Source organism: Gossypium raimondii, chromosome 9 (assembly GCF_025698545.1).
Source record: "Gossypium raimondii isolate GPD5lz chromosome 9, ASM2569854v1, whole genome shotgun sequence".
Classification (NCBI taxonomy): Eukaryota; Viridiplantae; Streptophyta; class Magnoliopsida; order Malvales; family Malvaceae; genus Gossypium; species Gossypium raimondii.
Window position 1 is genome coordinate 2,287,749 of NC_068573.1, and position 13,839 is coordinate 2,301,587.

The 13,839-nt window shown below is 35.6% G+C and overlaps 2 protein-coding genes across 2 annotated transcripts; one reads left to right on the top strand and one right to left on the bottom strand.

Annotated features, from left to right (window-relative positions):
* The first annotated feature begins 5,700 nt into the window (after positions 1 to 5,700).
* Positions 5,701 to 7,960, top strand: LOC105798113 (ninja-family protein AFP3). Its single transcript, XM_012628033.2, has 2 exons — positions 5,701 to 6,449; positions 7,449 to 7,960. Exons 1-2 carry the CDS (start codon positions 5,837 to 5,839, stop codon positions 7,862 to 7,864), a joined length of 1,029 nt encoding a protein of 342 aa, XP_012483487.1. The 5' UTR covers positions 5,701 to 5,836; the 3' UTR covers positions 7,865 to 7,960.
* A 1,719-nt stretch (positions 7,961 to 9,679) lies between these two features.
* On the bottom strand, positions 9,680 to 13,577 carry LOC105798114 (LRR receptor-like serine/threonine-protein kinase RPK2). The gene has a single exon (XM_012628034.2). The coding sequence runs from the start codon at positions 13,361 to 13,363 to the stop codon at positions 9,968 to 9,970; it is 3,396 nt and encodes a 1,131-aa protein (XP_012483488.1). The 5' UTR covers positions 13,364 to 13,577; the 3' UTR covers positions 9,680 to 9,967.
* Between the last annotated feature and the right edge of the window lie 262 nt (positions 13,578 to 13,839).

The following is a 13,839-nucleotide window of genomic DNA, read 5'->3' on the forward strand; positions in this document are numbered from 1 at the left end:
AGACCTCTCACATTGGTCTTCTTTGGTGTTAAAGGAGACAAGACCTTTCACCTAAGCCAATTCATCTAAGGGGATAAGACCTCTGGTATTGGCCTTTTTTTTCCTTCTCTAGCAAGGTTGAACTTTCATCTTTCTTGTTGGTTGATCAAGAGGGATATCGTCATTCTTTTAGTGATGTTTGCTCTATGACGTAAAAAATCTTATGAGTTGTCCCTTTTTTTCTAAAGGGTTCAAACATGATCTTGATGCTTATGTTATGGCATGCCCTTTAAGCTTTAACTAATAATTATTGTTGTCTCCACTAACATTTTCCTTTTTTGGTTCCATTAATGACTTTCTTTATTTTCAAGAAGTGGCGAAGGTGATAAGTTGAAGGAAGCCAACCAAGATGTCTAGTAATGACCTTGCTAGGAGACCTTTTAGTGGAGCTAGATAGTGGTGGGCACAAGTAGTTTCCTAGCAATTAGATTTGGTACTCTCACAATTACCCTTGTCATTATAATTTTAGAACCAATTTTTCATAATAGAGTGTCATTGATCTTTTCTTGATTAGGCATCCCAAAGCCCCAAATAGAATGTTTATAGGTAAAGCTCCTTTTTTTTTACTTCATTAATGTTAGATGCCTTGCCTTATACTGTTGGCTAGTCCATCTTGTGGTTGCTTTAGATTTTACTTTTTTTACGCTACTAGTTTTTTCAATGGGAATTTCTTTATCATGTCAAATCATCAAGTTATCCAACCAATAGGACTTTTTCTTCTCACAACTGTAACTGTAAGGGTGACTTCTGGAAGAGACTGAACAAAAATGTCTAGTGGCCACTGTTACGTGCTTAGGGTAGAATATGGTAGTGATCTTTCATGTGACCTTAATTCTAGCCCATCCCTTTTACTTGGATCTTCTTTTCCAAAGTTTGTTGGCCAGAAGATCTAACGCCATACCGTTCCCAAGAGAGCTTGCTAATTCAAGCACTTAAACACCTTTTTATCTTAGAAACTCATCCCTCGCCTATATATGAGGTTGCCTTCGCTAAATGAGACCAAAGCCATTGTTGCATATAATTGTGCCTTAGTCATATTTCAGTCTAGTGGGGTGAACTTCCTCATTTGGCAATAAATTCCATTCTACTTCTTTTTGGGGCCTATCTTCTTGATGAAGAACCTCGCATATTTTGAATTTTAAATTCTTTATAGATAGAAATGTGATTATGCATGTGCAAAAACCCTTTTTGTACCAATATTCTAAAACTTCTTTTTTTTATTTATGTTACTCGTAAAGGTTAGGGGATCTAGTGGGGTATAGTGTTGCTCGTCTTCTTCATCCCCTTCTTTTTTCTAATTGGTTTTTCTTCTTTTGTAGCTCAATCAATGTTGATCAAGCATTTTGTGCCTTCACCATATGTCTTCATCCAATAAGGAGATTCAATGAGCAATCCAAAAAGGCCTACATTTTATTATAGTCCACCATGAAGTCTAAACCCTTCTTTACCCTTGGCAAGTAACTCAAACTTTGACAATCTTCTATTCCTTTATGCCACTCCCTAGGAGTCGCATATGTAAAGATTTCGATAAAGATACTTGAAGAAGTTTATTACCTTGTTATTGAGCTTACATAGGCCTTCTATTTTTACCTTTGTGGTATATTCTCTTAGTTTGGTATAGTGTCCTTCGTTTGCCTATTTCGAGAGATAAGATCGTGAACCAATTACATATATCCCCTTTAGTTCATGCATAAGTTTTTACCTCTTCTGGTTACTTCTTGCAAATAGAAAAGAGAGCCTTGTCTTAATTTGTGCAAAGGAAAAAGATAATGCCCCAGTTTTCCACAAGTAATCTTTTAAAGAGTCTATTCATCTTCCTCTTCATTTATATGAGGCTTGTGACGGAAGGTGTCGGGTATGCATCAATATTTTGAGACTTCTTTAGATTACGCACCAATATTCTAGAACTTCTTTAGTTGACCTTACAGTTCTTGCTAAACGACAAGTTCTTATTAAGACGAAAGAGTCAGGAATACAAGTTTTTTTTCAACTCCTTTCTAGCTTTTACCTAGGTGGTTTTCCTCATGTCATTTTAATTGGTGATGATAGGATATGGTCTCTGCTACACTTATATCCAATAGAGGGATTTGAGGAGCCACATTTCTTAAATGAAGAGAATAACCATAAGATTCCCTTATCGTTTCCCCTTGAGGGAAATATGTAGCCCTTATGCATTTAGGAAGTTAGCTTTATTTCTTTTTCTCGTTAAAGCACTTCGAAATGCGCTATCAAAAGTCCATGTTCTAGTAAGGATATTTGAGGAAGGGTTTTATTATGGCAAGTATTCCCTTTGTGTGCCTTGGCTTATTCATAATGTTATTTCGCTTAGAGCGAAAAGATTTTTCTCATTTGCCTTTAAAAAAGGGTGCATCAAGGTACTCTGAGTCTTTTTCTTCTTACAAAGCTTATGAACCTTTTGTCTTAACATTAGGCCACTTCCACTTTCGTTGACAAATTTCTTCACTTGTGGGTCTGCATATCATTCCAGCTCATATGAAGAAATTGGTAGGTTGGCTTCACTAAGCGATTGGTAGGTTGGTCTTTGTGTGCCAGCATCCTAGACCATCCATTGTTTTGTACCAATATTCTGATACTTTCAAAAAAAATATTATTTTTGGATTGTAATTCTCAATATTCTTGGATGTTAGGCTAAAAATCCTTTTTCACTTTTGGACCTCAACAATGTTCCTCCTTCTAGTGATTTACTAGGGGTTAAAAGAAAATGGATAGGTGTGCTTGTTGCTCCATTGTTGAAATTGTGGATAATAAGGATGGTAAGCATCTACCACATCATTTTGATCCCAACATCTGGATCTACCTTGGTGTTGGTTATGGAAGCATCTTGGTCTTCTTACTATTGGTGATGATAGCCTTTAGATGGTAAAGATAACTTTTTTGTTTACTTCACAAAAATGGTGCCAATTATTATAGTAATTAAGTTATACCAAATGTAGAATAATATAATGATGGCAGTTCATGCCATATAGGGTGTGGAGAGTTGTTAAAATGAAGGTGCTTCACACTGTAGATGGCACGAGAGCCATTGAAAATGATGGCATAGAAGTGTTGAGCCTGTGTTTGAGCAAAGTGTTTGCTATGTAGCCTATGTGAATACTCTTTCTCTCATTTGCCTTGGTGCTAAAAAGGGGTATTTAAGGCGGAGGCTGGTTGGGCTTAGGTCCCAGCCATTAAGTTTTTTACTTCTTATGTGCGAGTGATAGAGTAGCAGATGTCAACCAAGGGCATTGTTAGAGTAAACTTGATGGAACTGGACAAAGCATTTGTTAGGTTGAGGATATGACGGATTGATAGGTGTTGTCAAAAACTCTTCCATATGTATCTTTTAAAGATCAGGTGGGCTCACCTAGTGTGACATGATGTTTAGGTTAAACATTCTTAAGATAAGAACTATTCTCTTGAAGAAATCGTATAACTGAATTTCACTGTGTTCCTAAAATCATCAGGTAATCAACTGAAGCTTACTATAGGAATAAGTACCAAAAATTTTGGATGAGAGAACATTATATGGATTTTAAGTTTTAAATAAGGTTAATAATGATATGTATAAATTATTTATCAAATGAGATAATGAATTTGAATTCTAATCCTTAATTGGTAGATTTTTATAATTTTCTCCATCATTATATGATATGATTTATATCATAGATTAAGGTATGTATTGTCGATACAATGATTAATCCTCTCGTCATGGGCACTTTCCGAAGAGCTAAACGATTGGCTATGAAATGTACTTTATTAATGGGATCAAACCCAATCATATGATTAAAAGATCAGCTTAGCAACCACCACACCTTATAATTAAAGAAAAGTTTAATTTCATACTTTGAAAAGAATAAGATTTATAAGACGACAAAGATATTATTCAATCTATATCTATGTTCTCATTAACCTGAAGTTGAATTTAGAATCACGAGTTAATCGAGAAATAAAATATTCAAAGTAAAAAAGAAAAATGAAATATTTATTATAAAATAAAATAATATTTTTTAAAGGGTAAATTACAAAAATAGTCACTTTTGTTTGCCTCAAATTACATTTTAGTCACTTATATTTGAAATTTTATGTTTTAGTCACTTACGTTATCGTTTTGTTACAAAGTTGTCACTCTACTGTTAAACTACGTTACCTCCCTAACTGTGGTCCTACGTGGCATTCTAAATGGGTTTTAAATGCCAACTTGGATGTCCTACGTGGCAGTCCAAATTAAAAACCTATTTTCATCCCAGCAACTGGACATCCAAGTTGACATTTAAAACCCATTTGGCTTGCCACTTAGGACCGCCGTTAGGGAGTTAACGAAGGTTAACGGTAGAGTGACCACTTCGTAACAAAACGATAACATAAGTGATTAAAACATAACATTTCAAACATGAGTGACTAAAATGTAATCTGAGACAAACAAAAGTGACTATTTTTACAATTTACCTTTTTTTTAAAAATTAAAGAACCAAATATTTTTGAATTAATTTGAACTACCAAAAATATTTATTTTTAAACTAATTTTAACAACATTCTCTTTTTTAGTTGTTCACTAAAATGTAATGTAGATGTAGTCCTTTTTCTCACAAAAACCCATGGATGTTACGTTAAATCACACTAGCTTACGTGTCAAATTAAGGTAGCGAGTATATATCCATAAAGCATACACGTTCAGACAAAAACTTCAGAAAGAAGAGACGTACAATCGTAAATCTGCAACACGAATCCCAATTTTGTCTATCCACGTGTCTCTTTTCCTTTCTCATTATCACCTAATGTCTAGCCCCTAGGGAAGAAAAGGGTGTTATACATTCATACCCCTTACAATTTTTAATAGTTTGCAAAAATTGTCCCTTTTATTTTAAACTAAACTAAAATCTAGGCAGGAAAGAAATTATTATTTGATAGAATTCAACAAAATTTAATATTTTTAGAATTATTGGAGAGAGATTTGGGTTTTGCAAACTTTGATTCTTCAAAATTATTTTAATTTTAATTAAAGGATGACTCAACCTTTAAGATTTTCTCTTGATTTACCAATAATTCGATCAAATCTTCAGTTTGATTAGCATTTAATTACCCACGCATAAAAATTAATTAATCATTAAATATAATTTATTTTTAGAGAGAGAATATAATCACGGCTTTATCTTGATTTGCAATCCAGACCTTCAATTAATTTATTTAGCGATACATGCAAAAACTTAATTAAGTACTAAAAAAACTATAATTATAATTACAAGCTGGTGGATCAAAAAGGAAAGAGAAAGTTATAGGGACTAAATTAAAAAAAAGTGAAAACCGCTTTAATTGCAATTAACCCAGAAAAAGAAACGAACAGATATTTATCTGTTTATTTGCTTTATCTAAAGACACGTGTCAGTCAATGCAAAAGCCCCCACAATTAAGACTACGACACGTGTAATAAGCCAAAACACAACACAGTCTCATGTTTAAAAGCAAAAACCAACGACGTGGCGACAGCTCGTTTTAAGTCATCTAGGAATCTGAGGGTTTTTTTTTCCTTTTAAATTTTTGTTGGGTGTCCTTCATGTCCGCCACGTGTCTCTTTTTAATCACTCGCATTTTTTCAAGGGTACTATTGTAAATGCGCCCATTCCTTTTCTTCTCTTTTCTTTTTCTTCCATCCTTTTCCCTTCACTTTCCTCTAATATTTTTTCCTTTCCTTTTCTTTTCCCTCTGTTTGTTTGAATGAGAAAAAAAATGGGAACTTTTAATTTGGGGTCAAGATTTTAATTTTTATTCTTTGACAATTTTGTTTTTTTTTTTATTTTCAATGGGAAAAGCTGAAGAAATTGGAAGGAAAGAAACCCAACAAAGCATATCCATGCAAGTTATGAATCTACCCAGGGATTTACTTCAAAGGTTCATGTCATCAAGCAATCATTTTTCCCAAAATGGTGAAACAGAGGAAGAAGAACAAGAAGAAGAGATTGAGTTAAGTTTAGGACTTTCATTGAATGGTCGTTTTGGGGTTGACCCAAAAGCCAAAAAACTCACTAGATCATCATCAATACCTGATTTTATCAACAACACTAATGAATCATCTTCTTCTCCGTCATCTTTATTCCCCATGGCTTGTGGTTCACTTGTTAGAACATGTTCTTTACCTGTTGAAACTGAAGAAGAATGGAGGAAAAGGAAGGAGATACAGAGTTTAAGGAGGTTGGCAGCTAAGAGGAAAAGGTCTGAGAAACAAAAGAATTTGAAAGCTTTAAAAGATAAGAATAGAGAAGGTTTAGGTGAAGAGAATTGTGAAGAAGATAAGAAAGAAGAGGGTTGGGTTAATGGTGGTCGTGGACCTTTAATGGCTGCTTCACAAGGTTCAATTGGTTCTCAAGGAAGTGGTTCTTCAGGCATATCTGAACTTGACAGCCAACCACCTCAAGGTTGCAATTCCTTTTTTCTTTTTCTTACATATCATATTATTTGGCATTTGATCATGAAACTGTTCAGATTAGCTTTTGTTTTTGTCTTTTTATTACCTTCTAAAACACTAGTATTATGAAAAAGGAGTAGGAAACTGAGATTCTCAGTATTTCACCTTAACTTTTAGCCTTTAGGCTTGATTTAGATGACATCTTTTAATTGTATGTATGTATATATGTGTGTATGGCATACAAAAATTTGCTTTCAAAGGTGTGGGGTTGCTAGGAACTAAATTTAGGTATCATTTTTGTTTTATGTTATGAAACTATCCAAGATTTTGATTTTTTTCCAAGTGAAAATGCTATGAAAGTAATTCAGTTCATAGAGAATCTGCAAAAGGTCCTTTTAGATGCTTTCTTTACTTGAGATGAGTTATTATCTTGCCTTGGGTAAAAGTAACATGGAAACCCTCTATTAGTAGGTAGATTATATTTTGACTCTAATACCCAAAAATGGATAAATTAGTCCAAATAAAAATGGGTCCTTGTATGTAATTGTCTGGTTATTCTCTCAGTTACATCAGTTTTAAGAATGAATTAAATTTTCAACAGGAAAACCAGTTTGCAGGGATTAATTTGTTATTTTTTAGTAAATGAGTAAAATGCAATCTGGCTTCTAGCACAAGGGCCTCCATGGTACTTTTCCCTACAGTTACTTGGTAGTTTAACCAAGGATATCCTAGTTAATCATGTAATAAGTGACAGTGATCTATTTAGTATATCCTTTTCACTAATGCATTAGTTTTAGCAAACAAGGGTAAATAGCTTTAAGCTTGTGTCTGAAATTGTCATCGCTTCTGGCTTGCCGGCATCGATGTGCCTATCCTTTTATCCTTCTAGGTGAAAAAATGGACTTCGGGTTTGAAGTTCGTACTAAAATGAAGTTGTAGTTTCTGTTGTATGTGCAGACATTGTTGTTTTTCTTGTCAACTTAATCTTTTTGCACGCATCAAACTACAGGAACTTACAAATGCCAACGGTCAAGAAGCCCTACGAGTGTGCAATCTACAACACAAACCGAGCAAAAACCAAACATCATCAACCCCGGAAAGATATCAACTCAGAAATCCGAAAAGTTAGCCGGAATCACAGCAAAGAATCAACATAATCAACCAGGAGTAGATGAAAAAAGACTTAAGGCAAGTGTGAAGAACATAATGGAAGACATGCCATGTGTGTCAACAACAGGAGATGGTCCTAATGGGAAAAGAATAGAAGGATTTCTTTACAGATATAGAAAAGGTGAAGAAGTGAGAATAGTATGTGTTTGTCATGGCAGTTTCCTTTCTCCGGCCGAGTTCGTCAAACATGCTGGCGGTGGCGACGTAGAACATCCGTTAAAGCATATAGTCGTTAGCCCTTCTTTCATTTTCTAGAATACTAATGAATGCCATGAAAATGGCTCTCAATGAATGAATTTGGACTTGGGGTTTATTGACGATCTTATTGAATCAAGTTTCTCTTTTGAGGAATTACATGTTGGATGATGTTAGCATTTTCATTTTAGTAATTCAATTATCAATGGGAATTGAAGAACTAAAAGAAAAAGAAATGCAGGCCTTGAATGTAAACCAGGAGTGACCATGTTCTAAGTGTCTTAAAGGAACAATTATAGTTATTACAAACAATCACTGAAAATGGCAGTGGTGGGAGCTGAGTTTGATTGGTCCATTTCATGCACTATGATATGAGGCCGTATATGCATGATACTTACAACATCAATCCTCAACCTCATATTCTCAAAATATACCGACTGTATTAAATGATTATTGGACCTTCTTTAAAATTATTATTAGCAATTTTAACCATCAATAGGTCACGAGAAAAATATCAGTATATCAGTATTGTCTGAAATGCGCAGATTGTGCTTGTGAGGTTTTCAGCTTGAAGATCTTACTATTGTATTAATGGTACCACTTAGCTATTGTGCTTAAGAGGATTCAAACCATCATCTAAGGTTTAAATGTCTTACCTTTTCATTCAGGGTATCACTTGACTAGCTTTTACTGAGATCCCTTAAGAGTACGGATTCGAACCCCACCAAGGTCAAATAATCAAACATTTCCTTGGTGGATTTAGGCTTTTCCGTCGAAACTCAATGAACCCTTTTGAGTTCCCCTCAGAGTAGGGAAACAAAATTTCAGAGCTAAAATTGAGCGTAAACACCTCGGAAACAATACCACTATTGAGGAAATCTAATTATTGGGTGGCCAAAGAAGAAATCTATTAATAGTTGTATAACGACTGGTGTAATTTATTTTGTTATCTTAACAATCAGATCATTTATTATATTTTATGCTCCTTCATGTATATATATTATATATGTCAAGTTTTGAAGAAATTAAACATGGACTATTTGTTTTACTTGAAGATATATTTTAGGTTGATACAGTATAGATCAAACCAATTTGAGAATGTACTTGCATGATAAGTAAATCTATATTAATAAATTTAATGTTTGGATTGTTAAAATATTAATTGTATAAAAATTATATAAATATGTAAAATTATTTGGTTAAAATATATTATAAGTCTGTATTTTTCAAAAATTTTGAATTTAGTCCCTGTACGCACTATGCTACAAATTAATCTCACAAATCAGAGATGAGGTGAGCACCGTGACCAATGGGTCCAAATTGGAGTTCAAACTATTTTAGTTTGAAATAGTATACATGTGTATATATATATACGAATCCAACCGTTATATTTAATACTCCATTCACATAGATAATGTAAAAAGGGTTTTATACTGGTGTAAATAGATCCTCGCATATATATATATATATATATATATATATATATATATATCAAAATAGGATAATAGGATCTTTTAAGTGTAGGAGTGACTGCTTTAGTATTATGGAAAAATATAATCCACCATAATCAGTCTTTTAGAACTCTACCATGTCAGACAACAGCTAATGGAATGTGTTGCTGAACTAATTAAACCAAGTTGTGAGTTCAACTATCATAGTATTTATTTCATAATCTTGTCCCAAACAGGCAAGTTGAAGATTGTCCTATAAACAAGGCAAGTTGAAGTACAGAACACTACTTTATTGTCACTTTGGGAACAGAATCATACCACTAGACAATGATACAAAACAAGAAAATCTAGTGGTAGCATTTGCAGAATCCTTTTGATGAATGGAACAAATCAAAGCCATTGTTAATCATTGTACTTTATAGAGTGAAAAAACTATTCTATTCTTTTATTTAGACATCAAATGGAACTTACAACTCTAGAACTTGGATTAAGAAAAAAAAATTTATCTGTATTCATCTGCAGTCATCAGTGAACCCCTTATATCCGAGAAATAGCATCGAAAAATGGGGGCAAAACTGTAATTACAATTTACAAGTGGCAATAACTACAGTTCAGAACTCTACCTAAAGGCAGCCAGCGACAACGATCATACAGTGAGTGGGGGCTTACCTCCTATGACCACTATGTTAATCAACAGAAGCTTTATCAGGTCCTAAAAAGACGGTGGCTCAAGTTGCTTTAGCCGTCGCACTACTTGTTTCATTGTAGGTCTAGTCGAGAGTGAATCGACGGTACACACAACTGCCAAGTGTAGAACTTCGACCAAGTCGTTTTGGGGACCTGCATCCCATAAACCTGCAGTGAAGAACTCTTTGGCTTGGCCTTGTCGTAAGAGCATGCAAGACCATTGAACGATGTTGAAACCATTTCCGTAAGGAGAAAATGAAGGATCTAAAGCTTTCTTATCAGAGAGCAGCTCGAGGAGTACCACCCCGTAACTGTAAACATCAGCTTTATCAGAAACACGGCAAGTCATTGCATATTCCGGAGCAACATACCCGAAAGTTCCAGCAACACCTGTGGTAGCGTGAGTTTCTGAAGTTCCCAAAAGTCTGGCCAAACCGAAATCCGATAAATAAGCATTGTGATCATCGTCTAACAAGATATTGCTTGGTTTGACATCACGATGGAGAATACGTGGTACACATTGATCATGTAGGTAGGCGAGAGCTCGGGCTATGTCTAAAGCAATCTTGTGAAGTACCCTCCATTCCACAGCTCTCGTCGACCTCTCTTGAATAAACTTTTCCAAGTTACCACCCGGCAAATAATTGTATATAAGGAATGTCTCAGTTTCACTGGCATGGTACCCGATTAAAGTGACAAGATTCGGGTGGCGTAACCTCCCGAGAATTTTAATTTCAGCATCAAACTGTTGAAAGCCTTGTAACCGTCCAATAGCAAGCCGCTTTATTGCAACTAAAACTCCAGGAGAGATCTCGGCTTTATAAGTTGACCCGAAACCTCCATTCCCAATACAGTTGCTGGCATTGAAATTCCCTGTGGCTTGCACAACAATGTCAAATGTCAACGGCACCGGGATTTCTGTGAAAATAGTCACTTCTTTTTTGGTGGTGCTGATTTTGGATCTTGAATTCCACTTCCTCGTAAATAGGAATAAAATAACAAGAGCCAGAAGAACGGAAACAATGGCTGAAGCGGATGTTATCGATGCTATCTCGATTGAACGGAAACCACTATTTCTATTCTTTTGAGTTGCAGGTCCCGGTGGTGATGCAGCATAATTTTGTGAATCACCTGCTCTAGCTTGATCTGAAGATGGCATTAAGGTGTATGAACGGCACGGTTGTAGAAGAGGGTTTCCGAGAAGGCTGCTGCATTTCATCAAATTATTACTCGACGGCAGTGGCCCCGACAAATTATTGAAGGACACGTTGAAAGAAGAGAGCATAGTCACATTCGCCAAACCAGACGGAATTTGCCCGGACAATTTGTTGTTATTGAGCAGAAGAACAGTCAGATTTTTCAAGTTAACCAGGCTTTCAGGAATTTCACCAGAAAGTGAATTTGACAACAGCTCCAACTTTTCTAAAGATCGCAACAGCCCGAACGTGGAAGGAATAGAACCAGTCAGATTGTTACCAGCCAAAGAAAGAAACCGGAGATCCTTCATCTGCCCAAAACTGCTCGGAATCTGACCTTGTAACAGGTTCCAACTCAAATTAAGAGAAACAAGTGAATCTAAGTCTGCCATGCTCGGGGGAATCAGCCCAGTTATTTGATTCATAGAGACATCCAGAAATTTGAGAGATTTGCAAACTTTACTGATGTCCTCCGGAATCGGACCAGACATTCTGTTGTAGCTGACATTAACAAACAGTGCATCCAATCCGTTGCAGTTCTCGAACAAATTCCCAGGAAATGGTCCACTGAGAAAGTTCTCTCCGGCATAAAATGCATAAGAAATATGTTTCTCCAATCTTTGTGGTGAGACCGGCATTGATAAGACACTGCCACTGAAGTTGTTACCAGCAAATTTGTGAAACACAGCAGGACCCCCATCTCTGTCCAAAAAATTGATAGATGTTCCAACCTGAACTTTACTCGCCAAAAATGATAAATATGCTGATGTTGGGTTGAAGGGTTCAAAAGAATAGGAATCCGATGTAAGAACATCGGGACATCCACTGTTGTCGAATCTCGGGATATTACCTGACAAGGAATTTTCACTGACATCGAAGACACTCATACAAGGAACTGCAAGTTCCTTTTTAAGCTCTCCAGTAAGGCGCTTATTCGAACTCAAGTCAAGATACCGCAGCTTCTTGCAGAGCGTAAGACCGACCGGAATTTCACCGGCAAAGAAATTCTGCGCCAAATTCACCATCTCCAAGTTATCACAAGAACCCCAATCTTTCGGCAAGTTGCCTTCTAACGTTGCTCTTGGAGCCCATAATACCCTCAGCTTTGAAAGCTTTGTAATTTCACTCGGGATCGCACCTTGATAAAAATTAAAATCATCACTTACATAGTTTGCATCCCCTTTAACCATAGCAAGGTTATCATATGGATTAAACATACTTGAAAGAACAAGCACTGTCAAAGCAGAACAGTTCCCGAGCTCAACAGGTACCGGACCACTCAAACTATTCCTTGAAACATCCAACACTTCAAGATTCTGAAGCTGACCGAGTTCACGTGGAATGCCTTCTTCAAACATATTTGTATATAACAACAACGACCTCAAATGACTACACTTCCCCAAACTAGCAGGAATCTCCCCAACAAAGTAGTTCCCCGATAAATCCAAATGCTCAAGCCTACAATCTTCACCAATATCAGCCGGTAATGACCCCCCTAACCACGTAAACGACAAATAAACATCTCTAAACCTTCCGACAAATGCTGGAACGGTTCCATTCACAAGATTACCAGCCAAGTTTAACATCTCCATTCGTTCCAAACTCGAAAGCCAACTTGGTATCTCTCCTCTGATATTATTAAACCCTAAATTAAGAACTCTCAAATTCTTTAACCCGGAAACTGTAACAGGCAATTTCCCAGATAACAAACAGTTCTCTAAATCAAGTACTTCCAACTTTTCCAACCCCCAAATTTCAGAAGGGATTTCACCATGAAATCTATGAAAAGGAAGTGATAAAATCTTAAGTTCACTCAATTTCCCAATGGAAGGCAACAATTTACCAGACAAACTCCCATTACTTACCCCACAATTCCTTCTAATACCAAATCCATAAAATGGGTATAAACTGTAGTTAGAACAAGAAAACGAAGCAGAAACAGCTGTTTTGTTGAGACTATTATTACCTTTTGGACCTTTCCCAAAACCAGTTATGTTAAGAGACAGAACCTTGAAGTCTTTGTCACATGTAACACCAGACCATGAACAGTGATGGGAATTCTCGGACCAAGTGGATAAAAGCCCCGAAAGATCTGAGACAGACTCCTTAAATTCAAGAAGAACAGCTTTGTCTGAAGAATCATCACTCCAAACGACACAGTTCAACGCACAGAAGAGTAAGAAAAATGGCTGCCACTTGATAACTGGAGCTGAAAACGAAGCCATCTTTCAAGTTGAACTTTTTTTTTTTCTAAATGAAAAACTTTAAAAAAAGGCTCCCTTTTTACAAGAATTTGAAGAGGTGAATCTGGGTTTTCTTCTTCGTCTTCTGGTTTGGGTTTTTTTAAAAACCCTAACCCTAATTTTTCGGGCTATTTGGGGAGAGAGAAAATTTCAACAATGAATGGACTCGTTTACTTTCCTTTTCTTCCTTCTTTCGTCTTCCAAAGTTTCTTTAGAACTTTCTTTTTTATTTTTCAGTTAATGGGAAAATTATTAAAAGGTATGGAAAACTTTTGTTATTTATGTAAACATCCGAAACTTATTTTACATTTTTAATTGAGTCCTCCTAACTTATTGGAATTTTAAAGAAAATTTTCGGTGCACTTTTAGTGGAAACTGTCAAATCATTTTATTTATTTTTAACACAAAGAATACAGGATTTTATTTTATTAATTTAATATATAAATATAAAAATGTTT

Coding starts and splice junctions, on each gene's coding strand:
- LOC105798113 (XM_012628033.2), top strand. CDS start 5,837: ATGGGAAAAGCTGAAGAAATTGGAAGGAAAGAAACCCAACAAAGCATA. Junction 6,450..7,448: donor TGACAGCCAACCACCTCAAG/GTTGCAATTCCT, acceptor ATCAAACTACAG/GAACTTACAAATGCCAACGG.
- LOC105798114 (XM_012628034.2), bottom strand. CDS start 13,363: ATGGCTTCGTTTTCAGCTCCAGTTATCAAGTGGCAGCCATTTTTCTTA.